Source organism: Ambystoma mexicanum, chromosome 5p, assembly GCF_040938575.1.
Source record: "Ambystoma mexicanum isolate Mex_15411 chromosome 5p, UKY_AmexF1_1, whole genome shotgun sequence".
Taxonomy (NCBI): domain Eukaryota; kingdom Metazoa; phylum Chordata; class Amphibia; order Caudata; family Ambystomatidae; genus Ambystoma; species Ambystoma mexicanum.
Window position 1 is genome coordinate 525617686 of NC_090930.1, and position 23221 is coordinate 525640906.

The following is a 23221-nucleotide window of genomic DNA, read 5'->3' on the forward strand; positions in this document are numbered from 1 at the left end:
GTACATGCAGGCTTGCCACATTGGAAAAGGAGGGTCTTCCTCCGTACAGACGGCATGCCAGTGCAACATGCAGGATTATTGGACAAACCTATCGAAGCTTTAAGTTTTGCAGAAACCATGGCCATCTTGAAATGTGCAGCACATTAAAAAGAACAGATTTAATCTCTTGCGGGAACAAAGCCTCAAACTTAGATGCCAAACGTGCTGCATATTATTCAACCACATTTGAAAATTAGATGAGATACCAAGAAAACAACAGGGTGATGTATTTTGATTAAAGAACGTTTTAATATGACGCCCATTGTGCAATTAATTGAATATGAGGACGAGCATTGCAAGAAGAAAAAAGTGGGGGTGTTCTTTATCCCCCACTGAGGCAATTTGGAGGCAGGTTAGTACAGAAAAGACAGTTATGCCTCGAACATTGTTGACAATAGCACTGGAGCAGCTCCACTATTCAGCGCATGTGACTCGAGAGAGTCCAGCTGCTACAATAGCAGAAGACTGGTTCGTACTGAACCTTAGTGAACACGTGGCACAGTTCATTGTAAACTGTATTGTGTGCCAAAAATGTACTGCAGGACACACCTTACAAATGGTGAGAGGAGCAATCCCATGACCTAATTACCCCTTCCAACATCTGTATGTAGACTATGTATATATGTTGCAAACATGCAATGGGTATCATTATGTTAGTTGTAGTATGTCCCTTATTAGATGGATCATGGCAGGTCCGTGCACACATCCTGATGCTGCATGCGCTGCATTTTGGTTCGTGAAGTATTTCTTAGATGGGTGGGGTGCGAACTTTTGCGATCTGATAATGGACTGCACTTTGTGAATTAGCTCTTTGCAAATATAGTCTCACTCTTAGAAGTACAAGTTTGCTTCAGCCTATCGCCGCAAGCCAATGGGATATGTGAGAAATTAAATGGCCTTTTGAAAGAAAGAATAGCAAATCTAAAAATGACATTAAAGAAGGGATGGCACCATTGCCTACCCATTGCATGGTATGCATTAAGCAATCAACCTGGTTCAGATCACTGCTTAACGCTCCATGAGTTGCAGACGCCCATAGTGTAGCAAAGCTATCAGGTAATGAGTTGTATGATTATTTGAAAACGATGACTCAAAGTATTTCTTTTATTTCTCAACTGATCAAGAATCAACATGAGGGGTCATAAATAAACAAAACTAACATGTTTTGAAAGACTCACTAAAATCTCCAGTATTGTACCCCAGGGACCAGGTACTAGTACGAAGGTTTGTGTGTGCCTGGAGTTTCCCTTGATTTAATGGACCTTATGCAATAGAGGAAATAAGTCATACTGCAGCAAAACTCAAGGGCTGACGGACTTTGATCCACCTGCATGATATCAAGACCTATAAAGGTGAAGAATTGACCTCTACTGCATTTACCTCCAGTGAAGCAAGTACCTCCATTGAAGCAAGAGAAGCAAAGGATGATGACACAGTCAATTGCCAAAAATACAGATAAAGTGAAACCTTTTTAGAATAGGGCTGCCTGATAGACTGATGGATTGCAGTGATCCTGGAATACTTTTCCTACACTAAGCCCAAAGGGACAATGAGAGGACAATGAGAGAAGAGTTTTAGCGTTAAAAAAGAAAAGGAAGAAGAAACATTTCTGATCTTCGTTTGATACCGATCATTACATTGGTGTATATATAAGAGGAATAAATATCATTGCATTTCTGAAGGATCTTAAAAATAATTGGATTATGTGGGGAGTGATGATTGAAACAGTACTTCAATTTCTGATATAAGAATTGATTAAAAAGAGAACGCATTTGCATATTTCGACAATGGAGAGACGTCAATCTTTTAAAAAGGCATTGCCATGTAGAAAGTCATAGAAGGTTATTTAGGTTCAAAAGAGATGTTGAAGAAAGCCATGAAGGTATAGATGCGTATCTTGAGATACAAAGAAAATAAGATGCTGAATTGTCAAGGCAAGAATTAAGAAGAAATACGGATATGCCGGGAAAGAGGACAAGTACAAATTTAAGGAACAGTTCTCACTCCTGATGGATGGGCTGAAGAAGTAGTTGTGTGCAAATCAAGAGCCATGACCGGACAATGGGACATAGTTATAATAAACGCAGAAAAGGAATGTGAAGACCAATGGCCTAAAATTGTGAGGCTGTTGACTTGGGTCGATGATGAGGGGGGACCACTGGAGATACTCCCCTTGAAGAATGCTTCTTTATTTTAGAAACAATGGCACAATGAAAGTTGGCAAAAATCGCAAGTGTGCTTGAATCTTTATACCAGGCACGGATGAAGGAACTGCAGTCCTGATGGATCATTTTTGGGCTTGTGGATCGAGAGTAAATATAAAGTTACCACCATAATGGGAAGGAATTTGCTCATTGGTACTGGTCAGCGTATCAACCTTGATAATGCCACAGAATGACCTGCAGATTACTGAATTCCCAAAGGATGTACATCTGAGGAAGAAAAGATGTTTACATCGAAAAAAGACAAAAAAGCAATTATTTCTCAGAAAAATCTATGGAGGCTTATGACAATATTCCAGATGAGCATAAACGGTTCAGCAAGAAGGCAGTGATTTTTACATCTATATTCATGCCAGGACTTCAATCTGGAGTAAACGCCAAATGGTTACAGATTTCCAGATAGGAACTACTGCAGACGATTAATAAAATGATAAAAGGATTCAGTGCAATCAAAGAAGAATTGAGAGCAATAGGGCTTATGGCACACCAGAACAGGTATGCCCTGGACTTAATTACAGCAATGGAAGGAGGCCTGTGCACCAAGGTCGGGCCTTCTTGTTGTACATGTAACCTGCTCATGATTAAGAAAATGGAACTCTGACAGAAGCAATAACTACACTGACAGACCTGCATACGAAGATGGTAGAAGAAGTTGATCCAAATGAAAATGATGATTGGTTTACATCTCTGTTCTCATGGATTCCAACTTGCCTGGCAAATGCTTTCAAAATGCTTGGAGCAACACTAGTGTTTGTACTACTAGGATTCTGTCTCATAAGGATTATCGTTGGACAGTGCAAGAAGCCAGCCAAGAAAGCTATTGGAATGAAGGTGATCGATATTGATGCTGGAACTGGAGTGCAGATACAAAATGAACGCAGTGTTTGTGAGAACATAAAAAAGTACCCTTGCACCTCTAGGAACCAAATTCTATTACCCTGAAGATTGCAAGAAATATGTGGCACAATGGATTTTCGGTGCACCAGCAGGAGATAGGCGACTGACCTGGAGTGTGGATGAACATATGAAGAATGCTGGTCCCCTGAGCGGGGGGTGATGAAAATATGGGTCCCGAAGAAAAGAAAATATGATGAGATGATAGAAGGTTAAGCAGGAATTGCAGAAGAGGAGGTGAAGAGTTTGGTCGAGAACTTGACCAGAGGAGGGGAAATGTAGAGGACAGATGGACACCTTCTCCCTTCTCTCCACCCCCTAGCATCATCTTATTGTAATGACAGACGAAGAGCCACAATTGGGAACCCATGCATGAATCCTTGCAATATTCCTGTACCATGTTGAGTGTATGAGAGACAATATGCACTCAGGCAACCTTTCAGAGTGTACCCACAAGCTGATCTAGTGGAGGAATTCTACCAAGAAGGATGTCCTTTGCTGAGCTGTCAAAATGCAGCCATAACCAGAATGGATGTACGTTGAATAAAGTATGGTGACGCCGAAAGGATGTCATAAAGAAGATAGAAGAACCTATGCTGAAATGATATGAAAATGCTTAAGGATGACGATGTAACTGTAGCACTAAGAGGAACATGTACCTAACGATAAAGTAGTCCTGAGAACAACGAAGATGCCGTGACTTACTGATTATAACCTTTAAATACGCAGTAATGCAAGGTAGAAAGAACATAAAGAATCTTGCTATTAGAGGTATATATTCAACGTTTAGGACGACCATTGGGAGAAAATGGATGATGGCTCATGTCAATCAACCCAGCTACCTTGAAATATGAGTCCAGGATCAATGACTGAAAAGAGGTTGTTTTTTCCCTTGCACAATGAAGGAGTACATTGGTCTAAGACCAAGGATGCTATTTCGAGAGATGAATATAGAAGCACATAGGGAGTACCAAGCAGATCAAGTGCAAAAGACATTTCTTAAGATTAGTAGGAACAAGAACATTTACAGAAGCCAAGTCTTGGACAATTAAAAGTGTATTTATGGGACAGAGTGAACAAGTCTCTAAAGCCCAAGAGGAGCAACTCTCCTTTATTTGACTCATTTATACAGTGTTATAAATGAGTCAAATAGTGTTAAATATACTGTTGAAATGGACAGATTCATGGTCTCTTAACACGTGACTAAGAGCTTTCAAACAATGGCTATTCATTAGGCTTGAAACTAAGATAATGGTGTGCCTTCACTCCCTTGAATGTTCCAGGACAATGAAGTCTGGCAAGGTCAATCTTCAAACAGAGAGCACTGGCATAAGCCCTACCGAGGAGAGATGGCAGACTAATTGGGAAAACAAGTGAAGAGCTGACGTATCTCAAAGCACCTGGGTTTCGTTTCCATGTGTATGCTGCTAGCAAGTCGAATGTCCAAGATTAGATTTGGGTTGCCAACCACTCAAATAGCCTGCCATGCACTTTTACATACAATGTTGCAAGTTATTATTCTGCTGCCATATTCTTTGCTATGATCAATGTCTTAAGTGTGTGGAAGCAGCTCAGGGTGTGCCCTACAGACATGGGGCTGCCAATGAGAGACTAACTCATATAATTTCTGTATGTAGACCTGTTCCCCTAATCCAATCCCTCCCGTCGATAGGTTTTTGTGACATGCCACGTAGAATGACATTTTATATGACGCATCTAGTATTATATAGGCTAAGAGCAAGCAGTAAAACATTGTAATCCTGCATGCATCGATTTGATGAATGATGATTGACCCTGCTTTACTTCATTGAGATAAAAGCAGTATTTTACCATCTTTGCCTCTGTCCGGGTCCAAGAACTTTTATTGGTAATTCCATCTAGCACAAAGACGCTTCAAGGTGCTAGAGCACACCCTTAATCTTTATTTCTTCTCTCTGTTCCTTGTTGTCCTTTATGTCTTGGATTCTTTTTTCCTTACGTTCCCTCTGCATTGGAACGCACTTCCTCTTTCTCTCTTCTCGCTTCCTTCCTACTATGTTCTGCTCCCGTCTCAAGGATCATCTTACCTCCTAAAATGAATTACAACTTTTAACTTTACATGATCTGTACTGTTTTAAATGTTGTTATGCGCTTTGGCGTAAAGCGCTCTATAAATGCAAATAAAATACAAAACATTTTTTTTAAATGCAACTGAGGGGATGGCCTTATGAGCGTTGGGGCAAATTTGCGGCAATGGAAGGCTGCTAGTTAAAAACATGTTGCATTTTTAGCTTGGAGATTGACTGGTGAAGATTGCATAGTTGAGGAAGGGATTAGGATACAGGGTAACCCCTCTGTTTAAAAATTAATGAAAGCGAAACAGGTAATACCGCCAGCAGTTTTTTTTACTGACGGCATTCCACTGCCAGCAGTATGAGCTAGAACCATCTGGAACATAGCAGTTGCCGATGTACATGCTATGTTGCTATGTCAGTTGAGGCAGCGCAACATTATTTCAGTGTATTCTACTCCAGTAGCACAATAATGCAGTGATTTTGATTAATTGACCTTTTCCAATGGAAGTATTTTGATAGAGTGCTTTTACCATGTGTATAGTACAAAGCTAGTTGGTGAAGGGTTAAGTTAAGAGGCTAAGGTAAGGTAAAAGAGTCGGAATTGAAGGGCACAGGAGGCAAATAACTAATCAAAGAATTGTAGGTGAGGAGCTTAGTGAAGGACTAGGTGTGAAAGGTTATGGGGTACAGTTTTAGGGGCAATTGGTTTGGGGGCCATGGTAAGGGGCAGACTGTTTAGGAGACAATTGGTTATTTTTAGAAAATGCAACTCTTGCGGGGAAGATATCCCAAAGGTTAAATGAACTGGAGGTAAATTCTTTATTAAATTGTTAAGCATTTTAGGGTTTATGCCCTCACTGAAAATGGTACACAATGAGAAAGCTCATGATGAAGGAACATGGATCTGGAATTTGGTGTGGAGGATAACCAACATGGATCCTCCTTTCCTCATCCCCTCAAACTCTTTACCTTTTTCCGACTCACTTGATTGACCCAAAGGCTGGGGGCGTTTCAGATTCAACCAAGTGAAATATGCTGAACCTACGTCAAACAAACATTTTTGAAGCTGGCTTTGATTAAAAACCTATTTGGAAACTTTGTATGCACAATGACTATGTAAGCATCATGTATCTTGGGTATACAGGGATGTGGACTACAGTCTGGACTGCATAGTTCAAAACCCTACTAGAGTGAAATCAGAACTAGAGTTGCGTCCGGAACAAACGGAGGAAACTTGGAATATTTGTATGTAAAGAGAATCCCTATCCTCTGCTTGTCTTCAGCATAGCCAAAACTTCATGCAAGGTGTGCTATTGGTGATATGACTCTTGGAAGAATAGGCACCATGTTTCCCAGGACATGTTGATTCCTGGAGTAATTGAGGGAACGTGCATGCAGTGTTTCCCATCTGATGGTAATGTCCTGGTATCTTCACAGTTTAGGGGGAAATAGTTAACCTGATCAGCGCATAGCATTGGTCCTTCTCCCTATAGAAGCTATGGTCCTTTAAATGGGAAGGGTTTTGGTAAAGATGATGCCTACCCCTTACGTTCTAACAGAAGGAGATTGATAACTGGTTGCTAGGTGGCTGCTTGGTTTCCTGTGCACGTAGATGGAAAATCCTCTACAGGCCATGCCTAGACCTAAAGTGGGCCAAGATGTGGAGCAATGTGTGACTAGGGAAAATATAATTGTATTGCCGGACCCACCCTGCTAAAATCTGTTTTCCATTCCTTATCTACGCTCATGAACATTAACTATCCATCCACAACACAGGCCACCTCCTTTCTCCACCAAAATGAACACCATATTATATATGTGTAAGGGTCCAGTTCCAGACCACAATGCCTGAATCTGGAACCTGTGTTTGGTAGTTGTACTAGGAAACTCATAAGAGAACTTTGCTAAAGCCAAATGATTGTTAGGCAACAAATGTGTAATTTCTTTTTTTATCACTGCCGTTTCAGGTTATTATTGTAAATTCAAATGTAATAAAGTATTTTGAAACAAAAATTATCCATTTGTACACATTTTGCCCAGAAGTGAAACCGGGGCCAACTCTGTCTGTCCTGAAACCTAATGCAACTTTTTTCGGTAGGTGCCTGAACGCTGATAATGTTTGTTTCGCACACTTACAAAGATGGATTTCAAAATAAGGGAGTTTGTGCCCGTTTTCTTGCAGTCTTCCCACTAAACCAGGCCACCCACCTCTTTTTCAGATCCAACCGAGCATCTGGAGATCATGCATGTGGCAGCGGTGCGAAGTATAAATCCCAGTAACATAACATACGTCGAAACATACACCCATTTTACTCCCATACAACCACGCCGAATTTTCCAAAAACACAGCATTAATAAGGACATTTTAACCAGTCGGGGTCTTGAGAAGGGCCAAGAAGAACAGTGCAGTTCCAATAGGCCCTACTTAGAAGGAACTTTGCTATAATTCTTTACAGCTGGCTGCACAAGAGCTCTGCACAGCCCTCCAGAGCGAAGCCAGTGATACTTCATTAAAGTTCAACTCCTCTGCCGTGCCACCTAGTGGATTCAAGATGCCGAAATCGGGCTTTGTTTTTTTTGAACGAACAAACATTTGTCCCACTACACAAAAAGGGAATTTGGGGGCCATCAAAGAAAAGTAAATGGTGGCTGCTGCAAAGAATAGTGCGAACATGAAAAACACCTGTTTATGGTGGATCTGTGTGCAATCTGTGTCAAAAGATCAAATATGGGCAGCATCGTATTGGCTTTTAATTATTCCTCGGGAATGTTAGCTGGGTTATAGTTAGGTAAAACATCTCTACCATCACTGGATACTCCGATTTGCGTATTCTATGTCATATATGCGATTTCGAAGGGATTGTGTCCTCCGACGTATTCCTTATCTTTGATAATTCGTCTCCAGCTTGCTGGTCTAGGAAATTTTTTTCAGCAGAGGGCGCTGCGCATCGACGACTGTCGAGTTGTTGGTGTGCCTCGACAGCCACCGTATCAGTGCCGACGTCACCATGCCCATAAATAGCCACGCGCAGCGTCCGTTGCTCAGTTCTGTTTTTCCGCGCTTCATGGGGCCTCGGAATATCGTTGCTCAGTTCTTCAGTCAAATCTACTTCATTATTCCTCGTGAATACCAACTCGTACTCGATGGCTTCCTCATCCGAACCGACGACTCTACGGTCCGGCTTCAAAAAATGGCGAGACTGTGGAAAGAAAATGTCGTTGACGGATCCTCGCAGGATCTGTTTGTGGTGCCTGGGAGTCAAGCACCATTGTTCGGAGTGCGAGGACTGCATGTCCATGACGGCGAAAGCCTTGAAGGAGCGTAAGGGGAAGTTCGAGATAGGTAAGGCAGTTAAAACTTCTTCAAAAGTTTCCTCGGCGGAGTCGAGACATTCGTCTCCTCGCCATCACAAAAGACATTCTCGTTCTAGTTCTCGAAGCAGTTCCCATCACTCTTCGAGATCTAAGCATTCAAAAAAGAGACATTGTAGATCCCCTTCCTCGTCGTCTTCTTCTTCCGTTTCCCCGAAAAGGGTCTCCTGCCCCACAAAACATAGCTCTCAGGCAGAGTGGGAGGAATTCAGGAAAAAGATGCTTAGCGTCTTTGAGAAAGCGGCCTCAACCCCCTCGAAGACTGCTGAGGGTGATACCCTGGATGAAAGACCAAAAAGATCAAAACGCTGTGAGTCGCACCACCCGGCGAAAGAAGCTACTCGAGAGCCTCACAAACCCTCGAGTAAAGGCAATGTCGCGTCTTCGACGCCGTCATCGAAGATCCCTTCGACGCATAGATCTGCGTCTTTGACGCCATTATCGAACGGCTCTTCGACGCACAGGTCAGTCGATTCGACCCCGTCTTTGACGTCGACGCCGAGAAAGGATAAACACACGGCCACTTCACATCCATTGGCCATACCCAGAGCCTCGATCACGAGAATGTCGTCGACAACCTCGAGTAGAATTCCAATACTCTCGAGTTCCTCGAGGCCTCTACCAACTTTCTCGACGGCTTCGAAGCCTTTAACGTCCGCGTCGACAACAACGACGTTTTCTCAGCCAATTATGACGAATTTGGCCCCTTCTGCTCTGGAAATGGGATTTATACCATTTCCAAGATCTGATCATGCCAGAGCCTTAGCATCTATTTATGAGGAAGGGGAGAATTCGGATCAGGAGAGACCTTTTGAGTTGCAGGGATCTACCTCTGAGGAAGGTAGGTTTAAGGACCTCCAAGAATCCTTACATCAAGCAAGTGGGTTGGACACTTCCCCAGAAGTGGAATTTACCAAACCAGACCCAGGGGAACATGCTGAAACCCGATATAGAACCTTGATGGCACGGATAATAGAGTTTATAGGGTGGTCTACACCTTCACCTGCTTTTCAGCAAGACGACCTCACAGACATTTTGGTTAAAGGTCCACAGGAGGATCCTGTGGTGCCATTTCATGCGGCATTACAAAGGAAAATATTGGCAAACTGGGAAACCCCTGAGGCTATCCCGGCGGGTAACAAAAAATTATCAGCCAAGTATAGGGTGTCTACTGCTGACCCTGAATATTTATCCAAACACCCAACTCCGGAGAGTCTGGTTGTTCAGGCAGCAACTTCATCAGGTAGTAAATCGGCTTACCCTACTGTTCCACAGGACAGGGATGACAAGAGATATGATTCTATGGCCAAAAAAGTATTTTCTGCATGTAGCATGGGGTTGAAATCCATCAATGCTACTTGTACGCTCGCAAGGTTCAGCCACACACTTTGGGAGTGTGCTTCATCAGTGGCTGACTGCCTCCCGGATGGAGAAGAAAGGGAAGCGTTTCTCAACATCATTAAGGATGGTAAGGACGCAATGTGCGAATCCCTTCAGACTGGCATCAATTCTGCTGACCGCATGAGCAGGGCCATGGCGGCAAGTACAACAACCCGGAGATTTGCTTGGTTGTGAAAGTCTGGTTTTGCTCCAGATGTGCAAAGCAGACTCTTGAATATGCCCTTTGACGGCCCTTCTTTGTTTGGTAAGGCGGATGACAGTTTAGAAAAGCTTCAAACATCAAAGGCAGCAGCAAAATCCCTGGGAGCTGCAATCCGTCAGACACCATATCGCCCCTCAGGAACCTCTTGGAGAGGTAAGTCCTTTCGCTTCTATTTCGCATTCGAAGAGGCAGAGAACAGCTGGTTCAAAGGGGTCAGAAATAATTCACCCGAGGTGGATGGGTTAAAAATACAAAAGCAGCAGCAGGTACCTCTTTACCCTCGGCATCTGCATCAGCCGCCTCCAAACCGCTCTGAGGACTCTCCTCACAAGACACCAGTAGGGGGCAGGTTAACTCAACATCTAACGGAATGGCAGGCTATTACGTCAGATGCTTGGGCATTGGAGACAGTTGCCCAAGGTTAGTGCCTGCCTTTTCTACGCATCCCTCAGAGTCATCCATCGGGGAACCGCTCTCTAAAAGTTCCAGATCCGCTCCTCTTGCAGGAAATTGTAGACCTGCTAGAGAAAGGGGCCATAGAACCGGTACCTGTAGAGGAGAGGAACAAGGGCTGGTACTCCCCCCTACTTTCTCATCCCGAAGAAAGACGGAGGACTGAGACCTATCTTGGATTTACGAGAATTGAACAAGTTCCTCAGGAAGGACAAGTTCAAGATGGTAACTCTCTCAGATCCTTCAGGCCCTCCAGCTCCAGGACTGGCTGGTATCTCTGGACCTCCAGGATGCTTATTTCCATGTGCCAATCCATCTCAAACACAGGAAATACCCGAGGTTCGCAATTGGCGGCTCTCATTATCAATTTCGAGTTCTGCCATTTGGGCTGACCTCCGCCCGAGGGTCTTCACCAAGTTAATGTCGGTAGTGGCGGCAAGTCTAAGGAAGAGAGGGATTCACGTCTACCCCTACCTGGACGATTGGCTGATCAGGGCTGTATCTTTGGAACAAGCTCAGATCCAGCTAGATTATGTCTGCGACTTCCTTCACAAACTGGGCTTCTCCCTCAATTTAAAGAAGTCACAGATGATACCATCACAGAGGCTCCAGTTCATCGGAGCGGTCCTGGACACTTCTCTGGGAAAAGCCTCGCCACCAGAGGTGAGGGCTCAAGATATTCTGCAGATGGTCACCAAGTTTTAAAATGCCCAACATCTCCCAGCCTTCGACTTTAGGCCTCATGGCATCCTGCATCTTCCTTGTGCCAGAGGCTCACCTGAGAATGAGATCCCTCCAGTGGGCACTAAGAACCCAGTGGTCGCAGTTCTCAGGAAAAATGACAGATCTCCTTCGGATTCCGGACAAGGTAGCCCGAGACCTTCAATGGTGGGCTTATCGAGAGAACATTTTGAAAGGAGAACTGTTTTGGCAACCATGGCCGGAGATAACAGTAGTCACGGACGCCTCACTCATGGGGTGGGGAGCCCATGCCAACGACTTGACCATCAGCGGTCGTTGGTCTCCATCGGAGTCCAGACTACACATCAACCTATTGGAGCTGAGAGCGATCAGACTAGCGCTGAAAGCTTTCCTACCATCAGTACAGGGAATAAATGTCCTGATAATGACGGACAACACAGTGGCCATGCACTACCTCAACAAAAGAGAAGGCGTGGGATCACTGCCACTGTGCAGAGAGGCAATGCAGCTCTGGTTTTGGGCAATTCAAGAAGGAATCTCTCTTTCGGCAGTTCGCCTAGCTGGAGAGAAGAACTTGACGACGGACGCTCTGAGCAGGCAGGGCACAGTCTCCCACTAGTGGGAACTAGCTCAGGAAGTCCTTCAGGAGATCTTCGCCCTTTGGGGAACCCCTCAAGTGGATTTGTTCGCCACCAGTATCAACAGGAAGTGCGACCTGTTTTGTTCAAGGGAATTTCCCCCAAGAGGAGCTCTAGGGGACGCGTTCGTAGTGGATTGGGAGTTTCCACTCCTGTACGCGTTTCCACCAGTCCCTGTCATTCCTCAAATTATCAGGAGGTTGAGAAGATTCCAGAGGACCATGATCCTAATTGCCCCAGACTGGGCCAGGAGAGCGTGGTACCCGGACCGTCTGGACATGTCCATCTGCCCTCCAATTCGCCTTCCACTCAAGGAGAATCTTCGCTCACAGAAGGGAGGTCAGGTTCTCCATCCAGATATCAGAAACCTCAACCTTCACACTTGGCTTCTGAAAGGTTGAGTTGCAAGGATTGGGACCTCCCTGATGACGTTATGGAGGTGTTGCTTTCGGCCAGAAGGCCAGCAACAAAGTCTTTATTGCACTGCCGTTGAAACAAATTTTGCAGCTGGTGTAGAGAAGAGAATATCAACCCCTTTTCATGTGGTACACCAACAGTGTTATCCTTTCTACTCTATTTGGCAAATTCAGGCCTTCAAGTTGGCACTATCAAGGACTATCTCGCAGCGCTATCGATCTTCAAGCGCACTGCAGAGGAGCCATCGTATTTCAAATTACCCTTAGTAATATAATTTCTAAAGGGATAACTAATGTCTATCCTCCAAGACCATTCCAAGTTCCCTTATGGGACTTAAATTTAGTCTTAAATTTCCTGATGGGTACTCCTTTCGAACCACTCCGCTCTTGTTCGCTAAGATTTCTCACCCTTAAAACTGTCTTATTAGTGGCACTAACATCTGCTAGAAGGGTGAGCGAATTACAAGCTCTATCTTGTAAACCACCTCATACAATTTTATAAAGACAAAGTTGTCCTACAGGTGCAGCCTAATTTCCTCCCAAAGGTGGTTTCTGAATTCCACATCACTCTGAAAATGACATTACCTTCATTCTATCATCCTCCCCATCCGGGGAAAGAGGAAGAAAGGCTACACAGGCTGGACCCAAGGCGGGCTTTTAGCTTTTACATCAGCAGACTTGCTAGGATTAGGCAAGCAGACCAACGGTTCGTAGGTTACTCAGGGCACAAATTGGGACTACCGATAACAAAACAGATCATTTCCAGATGGAATATTTTGGCCCTTCTGGAAAGTCACAAACTAGCAAGGAAAGAGCCTCCTCAAAATCTTAGGGCTCATTCAACCAGGGGTATCGCAGCCTCTTCGGCCCTCCAAAGAGGGCTTCCGGTTCGAGATATATGTGCAGCTGCCACATGGTCGTCCGCACATACCTTCACAAGATTTTACAACCTGGATTCCTCCTCTAGTCAAGAGACTAGGTTTGGCAAAGCAGTATTACATTCTGTTCATTCCTAAAAGGAAACATGGCGTTTTTACTCCTACCTCCAATTACACAACACTGCTATGGGAGTCTATCAAAGATAAGGAATACGTCGGAGGACACAATACCTTCGAAGAACAAGTTACTTCTTACCTGGTAACGTTCTTTCGATGGGATGTTCCTCCGATGTATTCCTTATCGCCCATCCATCCCTGCAGTAATACTTACCTTGTGGTTGCAGCTTACGTGTTACGCTCACCTGGTTCCCACAGGGGCGTCGATCGGACCCGGACAGCTGCGGTCTCCACCAACGTGATGCGTAGTGCCGAGATGACTGACTGGACTGGCTCGCCTAATCTCGTCTGCTTGATCTGTAGAAGTATTCTCCTGCAATTGGAGAAAGGGATTTAGCCCCCCGTGGATATGAGTGATAGCCCCCTCCCACTGTTCTCGTTCTCCCTTCTTGTCACCTCCGTTCTCCAGCATGGGGTCTGGCATGGATTCACATGCTCATGAATATTCCCCGTCGTCAGGCTGGGAATCCTCGGTAAAGAAAAAACCAGTATCAGTTTCGTTTCTGATCTGTCTTTCGTAGTAGTAACCAATCACTGGTCTCTGCGTCATACTGAACACAGCCAATGACTGCCCTCTACCTAAGCCCCGCCTCTGGCAGCTATCTTCAGATTTTTACCGCACGTTCATGTGTTGGGATCCTCGTGCTATTGCTCTCGAGCATTAGTGCTATTTTTTCACGTTTTTTCTCAAAAACTTCGTTTTTTTCGGTCAAAAGAGCCTCAGGCTCCACCGACTCTCCATCCGATCAACGGGGACCCGTGTCGGATTGGTCTACGCCCCTCAAGGGTGAAGATTCGTCGAGCTACGCTTTTGGAGGACTCCAGAAGTTTCTCAGGCCCATCTCGGTCATGGCCCAGGAGAAGGGAAGCTCGACGCCCGGAAAGCTGTTCAGGGTCTGCCCTGGATGCCAGCTGCAGAATGTCTTTAAGGAAGACGAACAGTCCTTTTGTCTTTACTGCCTACGTGAAGACAAGACGCACGTGGAGAAGGACTGTGCGTTTTGCGGCAACATGTCGGAGCGGACCATGAAGGACCGCCATCAACGTCTCACCAACTGGCTGGAAGGGAAGAGCCCGTCCGGCGAGAAGAAGAAGAAATCCGAGCGGTCTTCTAAGACCTTTGAGGGCGCCCCGGCGACGGGGGTCCAACATAAGGCCAAGCACCGCGAGTCCGCTGGCACCGGGAGCGCCGAACGGTCGGGCTCTACGGGCACCAGGCAGGGCGCACCATCAACCACGAGCCAACGCTCTGGGTCGGGTAAGAGGAAGGCCGAGCACCCGGCGAAGCTCCTGGAGAGTCCCCGGTCGAGCTCGAAGGCGGAGGGGGAGCGAGGCAGTGTCCCCCCCCCTCAAGGAGAAGGCGGTGAGCGCACCAAGGGTGGTGAAAGCCTTAATCCATCCGGCCAAGGCCTCTATCGAGACAGTCGCGGCGGCCCTGGCTCAGCCTGTGGAGGCTCCGCCGGTGGTGGCGACCTCGGGTCTCAGTCTCCCTGCCACCGCGGAGGGAGTCCTCTTTTATGCCCATCGACAGGACCCCCGTGAAACCTCCGACGCAGAAGAAAAAGGGGGGGCAGGAGGTCGGCGTGGATTCGGCCTCAACCTCTGAGGAAGAACTGATCGAGGTCTTAAGCCACGGCGTTGGCGTGGAAGAAGACCAGCCCGTCGGGAGGTATCCCGACGCAGGAGACGACGACATTGTCGAGGGTACCGACGGGGCCCCTGACCGCCCGTCGGATTCCCCTCTGCCAGTGCCGCAAGACAACTCGGCGGCCATTTTGTTGGCTATACAGTCCTTATGCTCAGAGATAAGGACGAGACTGCCGTTACCAGTGGAGGAACCACTCCCGTTGGGGTACCCGGAACCAGGCCCTTCGGGCAGCCCCCCTCCTAAGAAAAGAAGGATTCACCCTCCACCTCCTTTTCAGCCGTCGCGCCCCGTTCAGCCCTCCTCCCCGTCCACGACTCGAGGGGATGATATGGGGACTGACACGGCCGCAACGGGTACGGACGACGAGGTGTACGACGAGGATCTGCCGTCGTCTCCTCCCACCCGGGCTTCCCCGCCCGACGAGATTGGATCTTTTCACTCCATGATCGCCAGGGCATCCGAGCTCTTCCAGCTCTGCCCTGAGGAGAAGAAGAAGGAAGGTTTCCTTTATCAGCGGCGCGAGGCTAAGAGGAAGACGGTCCTCGCGGTACCTCTACTGGACGATATTTGGGATGAGGGCCTCGCCCTCCTCAAGAACCCATCCACGACGCCGGCTAGAAGAGACCGGTACGAGAAGAAGTACCGGGTCCCAGACGCGGCCCCCTTGTGCCTCCGGGCGCAGCCTACCCCGTACTCCGTCGTCTCCGCGGCGGCCAGGAAGAAAGCAGGGGGGGGTTGCGGCCTCCACCTCGACTTCCCCGCCGGACGGCGAGGGAAAGAAATTGGACACGATGGGGCGCAGGGTCATCTCGTCTGCAGCGACGACGATTAAGGCGGCTAACGCCTTGGCTATCGTAGGTACGACAGGGAGCTGTGGTACAAGCTGGCTCCCCTGCTGGACTTCCTACCGGACGACAAGAGGGCGGATGCCCTGGAGATCTTGCAGGAAGGTGAGGTGGCGTCAGACCACGCCATCACTATTGCGACGGACATCGCCGACACTGGATTTCGCCAGTTGGGCAACGGCGTGTGCCTTAGGCGGAGTGGATGGCTCAAGGCTACTGACTTCCGTCAAGACGTACAGACCAGAGTCCTGGACATGCCGTTCGATGGGAACAACCTGTTTGGGAAAACAGTGGACGATTCCCTTCAATCCATTAAAGCGGACACGGAGACAGCCCGGGCTCTCGGGGTTCTCCAGCAACGGCGGCCGCCCTTTCGGAGCGGCGGAGGCAAGGGCGCCTCCAAAGGTTCCGGCGGCGGATTTTCCACCTACCGTCAAGCTGCCCGTTCGTCGTCTCAAGAAGCTTACAGGGGACGAGGCAAGTCAGGCGGACCCCGCCGTCGTCGCCAAGGAGGTCAAGGCGGCAAAGCCTCGTCTAAGCAGGATTAAACCGGCCGTGGGGTCGGGCCCCCACCGAAGCACCCCAGTGGGAGGCCGGCTGGCGAGCTTCGACCGTTGGGTGCTGGACGCCCTAGCCCAGGGCCACGCGCTCGAGTTTCAAAGAAGGTGCCCGCGCGTCCTCCTTGTGGCCAGGAAAGAGCTTCACGTCCCTCAGCTTCTCCGGGAGGTAAGGGCGATGCTAAGGAAGGGCGCCATCGAACTCGTCCCAAGGAGGCTTCGGGGCTCCGGAGTTTACTCAAGATACTTCCTCGTGAAGAAGAAGACGGGAGGATGGCGCCCCATCCTAGACCTACGACGGCTGAACAAGTTCATCAAGGCTCAGAAGTTCCGGATGGTCACCCTCCAGCACGTCCTGGGTCAGCTGGAGGAGGGCGACTTCCTGTCGTCGTTGGATTTGGAGGATGCCTACTTCCATATTCCCATCCTAAAGGGGCACCGAAAATTCCTCAGGTTCGTGGTCCAAGGGCGTCACTACCAGTTCAGAGCCCTTCCCTTCGGTCTACGGTCGGCACCCAGGGTATTCACCAAGTGCCTTGCACCAGTGGCGGTGCAGCTGCGCCGAGAGGGGATCCACGTCTACCCCTATCTGGACGACTGGCTCATCCGAGCCAAGACGAGGGAGCTCGCCGTGGAGCACACGGCAAGGACCGTCCAACTTCTCACGGACCTGGGATTCTCCGTGAACTACGCCAAGTCCCACCTGGTACCCGCGCAAAACACACTGTTTCTGGGAGCGAAGCTCGACACAGTGTCCCTTCTGGCCTCCCCGTCGGAGGAAAGGACCAGGTCCATCCTGGGCAAGGTACAGCGGATGTTGGTTTCCGACGCGGCCAAGGTGAGGTCCATCAAGTCCCTCCTCGGAATGATGTCTTCTTGCATCTACCTCATTCCCATGTGCAGGCTCCGGATGCGCCCGTTGCAGGAGTTCCTGGACGCGCGCTGGATCCAAACGACGGGCGGCTTCGAGGAGAGGATCACACTCGACGAGAGTTTCCGCCGAGCGATCCGGTGGTGGGGCACCCGCGCGCATCTGACGGCGGGCATGGACTTCCAGACCCCAGACCACCAGGAGACAGTGACCACGGATGCCTCCCTGGAAGGGTGGGGAGCGCACACCGAAAATCTGCACGCGAGAGGCCTTTGGCTCCCGATGGAGAAGTCCCTCCATATCAACGTCCTGGAGCTCCGTGCAGTGTTCTGGGCCCTCAGGTCCTTCCTTCCGTCCCTCAAGGGCAAGGTGGTGAGGATCTTCACCGACAACACCACCACCATGTTTTACATCAGGAAACAGGGCGGAACCAGGTCCCCAGCACTGTCCAAGGAGGCGCAGAACCTGTGGCATTGGGCCGTCGCCCAAAGGATGTTCTGGTGCCGTTTCATCTGGCAGGGATAAAAAACACCATCGCCGACTCACTCAGCAGGGAGCTGCGCTCGTGCCACGAGTGGGAACTACGGCAGGATCTAGTGGATCGCCTCTTCCGACGGTGGGGCACACCCCAGATCGACCTGTTCGCGACGGCGACGAACTCCAAGTGCCGGAGGTTCGCCAGCAGGTTTCCCCAGCCGAGGAGCATGGGCGATGCTTTCTCGTTCCCCTGGGCGGGCCTGTTCCTATACGCGTTCCCTCCATTGCCACTACTGATCCGGCTCATCAACCAGCTCAAGAGGTCACGGTGCAGGATGATCCTCGTCGCACCTGCGTGGCCGAGGCAGATATGGTTCCCGGACCTTCTGGACTTGTCAGCGTCCCCGTCAATCAAGCTGCCAGTGGACGCAGATCTGCTCTCCAGGGAAGGAGGCGCCATCCTCCACCACGACCCGAAGCCGCTGAACTTGCAGGCCTGGCTCCTGCAGCGCTAGAGTTTGGAGGATACGACATACCGGCCGACTGCAGAGAGGTTCTTGCAAAGGCCAGGGCGTCCTCGACTCTTAAATGCTACGGACACAAATGGAAGAGGTTCTCTGTCTGGTGCCACGCACAGAAGATTAACCGTCTAAGGATTACGGCTCCCCAAGTACTGCCGTACCTGTTGACGCTGGCCAAAGCTGGACTGGCACACGCGTCCATCAAGATTCATCTTGCTGCGATCTCCCGATACACTAGAACCACGGGGCGGACGTCCTTGTGGTCTCATCGTCTGGTGAAAGAGTTCATGAAGGGACTGTTCAGATCGTTCCCGCCGGTGAAGGCTCCGGCCCCGGCGTGGGAGCTCAACGTGGTGCTGACCAAGCTCATGGGACCTCCATTCGAGCCTCTGCACTCGGCCCTGTTGAAGTTGCTGTCGTGGAAAACAGCGTTTCTTGTGGCCATCACCTCCGCACGACGGGTGGGAGAGATCCAGGCCCTTTCCTGCAAGGCCCCGTACTTGACTTTTCACGACACCAGGGTGGTGCTCAGGACGCACCCCTCCTTCATGCCCAAGGTGCCGTCGGACTTCCATCTCAACGAACCCTTGGTGTTGCTTGTGTTTTTCCCTTCGTCGCCGGCTGAGAGGACTTTGCACTCGCTGGATGTGGCTAGAGCGCTGAAGTTCTACGTGGATCGCACGAAGTGTTTTCGGAAGACGCCACAACTCTTTGTGAACTTTGGACCTGTCAATCAGGGGAAAGCTCTCTCGAAGGCTTCCATTTCCAGATGGCTCTCCGGCTGTATCATGTACTGTCACCGGTTGGCAAACCGACCGCTGCCTGGCCGTCCGAGAGCACATTCCACCAGAGCGATCGCAGCTACCACGGCGTTCCTATCTGGTGTGCCCCTGCTGGACATTTGCAGGGCTGCTACGTGGAGGGCGACGCACACCTTCACGAAATTCTACTGCGTCGATCGGGATTCCAGGGAGGAGTCCAGGGTCGGCCAAGCAGTGCTGCGCAACCTGTTCGCCTGAGGTGAGCCTGGTGAGGAGGTAAGATTGCTTAATGTTGAGTTTGATGTGATGCTTAATGTTGAGCCTTTGCCACCTCCCGTGGTTGTGCATGTGGGTACTGCTATGTATTCTTTATTCATGTGCATGTGAATCCATGCCAGACCCCATGCTGGAGAAGGAACAAGTTACTTACCTGTAACTGTTGTTCTCCAGCATGGGTCTGGCATGGATTCACATGCGAACCCTCCCGCCTACCCCTCTGCGGCTCTTCACTTGGTCATACTGCCACTTCACGTGCTTCCAAATCTGAAGATGGCTGCCAGAGGCGGGGCTTAGGTAGAGGGCAGTCATTGGCTGTGGTCAGTATGACGCAGAGACCAGTGATTGGTTACTACTACGAAAGACAGATCAGAAACAAAACTGATACTGGTTTTTCCTTTACCGAGGATTCCCAGCCTGACGACGGGGAATATTCATGAGCATGTGAATCCATGCCAGACCCATGCTGGAGAACAACAGCTACAGGTAAGTAACTTGTTCCATATCCTCATTTAGGAACCTCACCTTTTGTTTTTAAATGATGAGCTCTCCATCCTGCGTGGATTGCAGGGGCGCGTTGAAGCCAGTTACTTCACTGGTTTGAAGGCGTGGGAGAGTTCCGGAGAGTATTGACTCTGAGGTTCCTGGCAAGGTTCAGTAAGTATCAAGTTCATAGAGTTCAATATGTCCGATGATTCACTCTTGTTCCCCCCTTCCTTCCTTGTCTTGCAACTAAGATTGTGAGAAGATACCCCTCGTGGCAGTTGGTGGCGCTCAGGTAAGAGTCTGTATTACCCGACGCCGTCCGGTAAATGTTACCGGTGTTTAACGTGTTGTTTTCTCTCCCTTTGCAGGTGCGGCACATGAAGATATGGAGAGTTATAGAATAATGCCTGTGGTGGTAATCAGGTAAGTCTATGATGATAAGTGTTTTATTTGTTGGTTTTCTCGGCTCACCTTGTTGTTTTCTTTTGTCCCTCAGGTGCCGGACTTCGGCGAAGAAATTATAGAGGCAGCGCTGAGTCGAAAGATGCTGCGAGGATTGGTGAGTATGGCGCGGCTCTGCAGCTGGAGATGCGACGCATACAGAAATGATTCTTTCCAGTCCGGAGGCGAGATGGATCCGAAATCAGGTGAGGAATTCGAAATAGTTTGTTTTCTAATCTTGTCCTTTTCTTTCCTCTTGGTTTTAGGAGCTCCAGATTCGAGGCGGGCGTGGCAGAAGACTGGATGCAGACTGCAGGCACGGTGAGCGTTACGCTGCTGGATGCATTATAACGCAAAGCGTGTTTGTTGTTCGGGCGTGGTTTAAATAGCCTCCAAAGTAGTTCCAGGTAAGAAGTTACCTAGAACCAAGCCAGAGTAAAAAGATAGTCCCATCCAGGCCTCAAGTTGGCTTGGACTCACTAGCAGCATGGTTTGCATCAGGTAAGTAACGTCTATGAGCCTGGCGCCTATGGCGCCAGGACTGATTTCCATGATGAGCCTGGTGCCTAAGGCGCCAGGACTGAACCCAAACAGCCCCCAGCCGGGGCTGTTGGGGTTTTAATAAGTATCTGGATGCCTGCTCCCGGAGCTGATGGGCTTGGGGGGTAGGCATCATGACATTACGCTCCTTCAAGGTCAATAACCAATTCAGGCATGACTCATCTTATGCTACAAAACGGAGCTATTTATGGGCATGGTGACTTCGGCGCTGATACGGTGGCTGTCGAGGGACACCAACTCGACGGACGTCGATGCGCAGCGCCCTCTGCTGAAAATGTTTTTCGAGGCCAGCAAACTGGAGACAAATTATCAAAGATAAGGAATACGTCGGAGGAACATCCCATCGAAAGAACATTACCAGGTAAGAAGTAACTTGTTCTTCTGTAGCAAACATTTAATGGGAATACCGATTATATGTTGTAAAACGTGATTGAATAAGACCATAAGAGAAATAACTGTACAAAAGCCACTAATCTTTTTCAATGGCAGTTTCATTTTTTTGTTTTGTTACGTTCATGGAAAATGTAATGTGTTCTGGTTCCCTTTTTTTGCCTGTTGTAACTGAGGATTACACAGGAAAAGATGCCTTGTTGCAAATCGGTCATGCCCGTCTAGTCATTAACATTGTGTCTGTGCTCGTTTGTCACCCTTGCATTGCTAGCCGCGCATAGAGAGACAGTTGCTGGAAGGCAAACATGATGGGGCTGAGACTGCTACTGTAGTACCTGAAAATGAAAGCGATAACACACCAGTAGATATTACAGCTGCCTCAGAGTCCATTTCAGAGACGCCTGGGATCACAACAGAGAATCCATTGCCTCTAGGAACAAGCGAATCAGAAGCAGAGTCCAGCCTGACACTACCCCAAGGTATGATAATTTTTTTTTTAACCTTATTTACCTTCAAATGTTTTATGACATACTTTTGGGAAAACCTAGGATTAGCTTTATTTTATTTATTTATTTGCATTTGTAAAACACAACTGCTCTGGGGCATCGTGGCGCTGTTATGAAAGCTTACTTGGTTACATAAGTGCATTTGATGCATGCATACATGTTGCTTCGTACAGTTACTGACGTGCTTGACATTGGTTACATGGTTAAGTGCAAAAACTATATGGTGCAGCCGTCTTGCATGGCAGCAACCTATATAGGTTATGCGGTCAAAACCAGTAGGCGACAGCATGGTGCCAGAGCACCAATACAAGGTGTCGGCCACATGTTGCATGGCGGCAGCGACTCGTATATGCAAAGTCATAATCAATGAGTAGGTGTGGGGTGCCAGGCATAATAGTACAGAGGGGGCATGCCGTGCATGGATGCATGAGAGAGGTCAACATAGATTAGCATGGGGCCGGCACTTGTATCGTGGAGGCAAGTGCATACTATAGATATGTTAAGATTGACGGGCATAGCGTGAGGCAAGTCTCTGGGTATTACGGGCAGCTACATACACTAACTAGGGTAGGGCGAGGTGGGGATGTACCCCGAAGTACACAGGCCATCAGGGGGTGGGGGGTTAACATGCATACCGGTTGCAGCGGGGGGTTAGGGGGCACTCACCTTAGGATCCAGGCAACGAACAGGGTAACAAACAGGGCTTTAGGAGGAAGGGCCTTGGGGAGGAGGGCCGGTGTCGGTATTGGCTCTAATGAGGCTTACAAAGACCGATCACGTTGCGGCATGAGCTGAGGCAGGCAGGAACAAAGGGGAAAAGATTCAGGCAGCCATATTGGAAAGTGGTGAATAACACATGGCCCTGGTATGGCCAAACAATGCAAAACACAAAAGTCACGAAAATCCATGGCGCGAACTCACCAGGCGGGATGGAATGAGCCTGTAACATCACGGAGTGCGCGCATTGAAGTATAGCGTTCTTTTCATGCCGAGCATGCATCAGACTCCAGGTGGAGCGTGCTAGGTTCCATTATTAGCAGCATACCCTAATATGCAGCGTAGCCTCAGGATAGAAGTCATGTCCGCATGAACAAGGGAGAGAGCGATCCAATGAAGGCAAAGGGAGGAATCCTTTAGAAGTCTGTTCACAGAAATGTACTTTTGGAATTTAGTGACATTGAAAGCACTAGTTTACTGTACCTTAAATATTCTGTTTGTTGCTTTAAGTATTTTGCGACTTTATTTACCACACACAGACATGTTTCTGTTCTCACAGTTCATGGAAAATGTGGTCCGCAAAGCTCCTTAGTTTTTTTGCTGAAAATGCATTCCCATACATGATTGACATATATGATGTCAAATATTTCATTCCACAAGAATGTAAGGGAGTCTCAGTGGAAGGTTTTCTTGGATCACGAGTCTAGCCTCTATTG

The 23221-nt window shown here is 48.4% G+C and overlaps 1 protein-coding gene across 3 annotated transcripts in view; it reads left to right on the plus strand.

Annotated features, from left to right (window-relative positions):
• Window positions 1-23221, plus strand: part of APOOL (apolipoprotein O like) — a 464407-nt gene that overhangs the window by 374935 nt on the left and 66251 nt on the right. For all 3 annotated transcript variants that reach the window (XM_069612925.1, XM_069612926.1, XM_069612927.1), the window contains one exon: window positions 21554-21761. In XM_069612925.1, the coding sequence (XP_069469026.1) occupies window positions 21554-21761 (208 nt within the window). The remainder of the gene's footprint in view (window positions 1-21553; window positions 21762-23221) is intronic.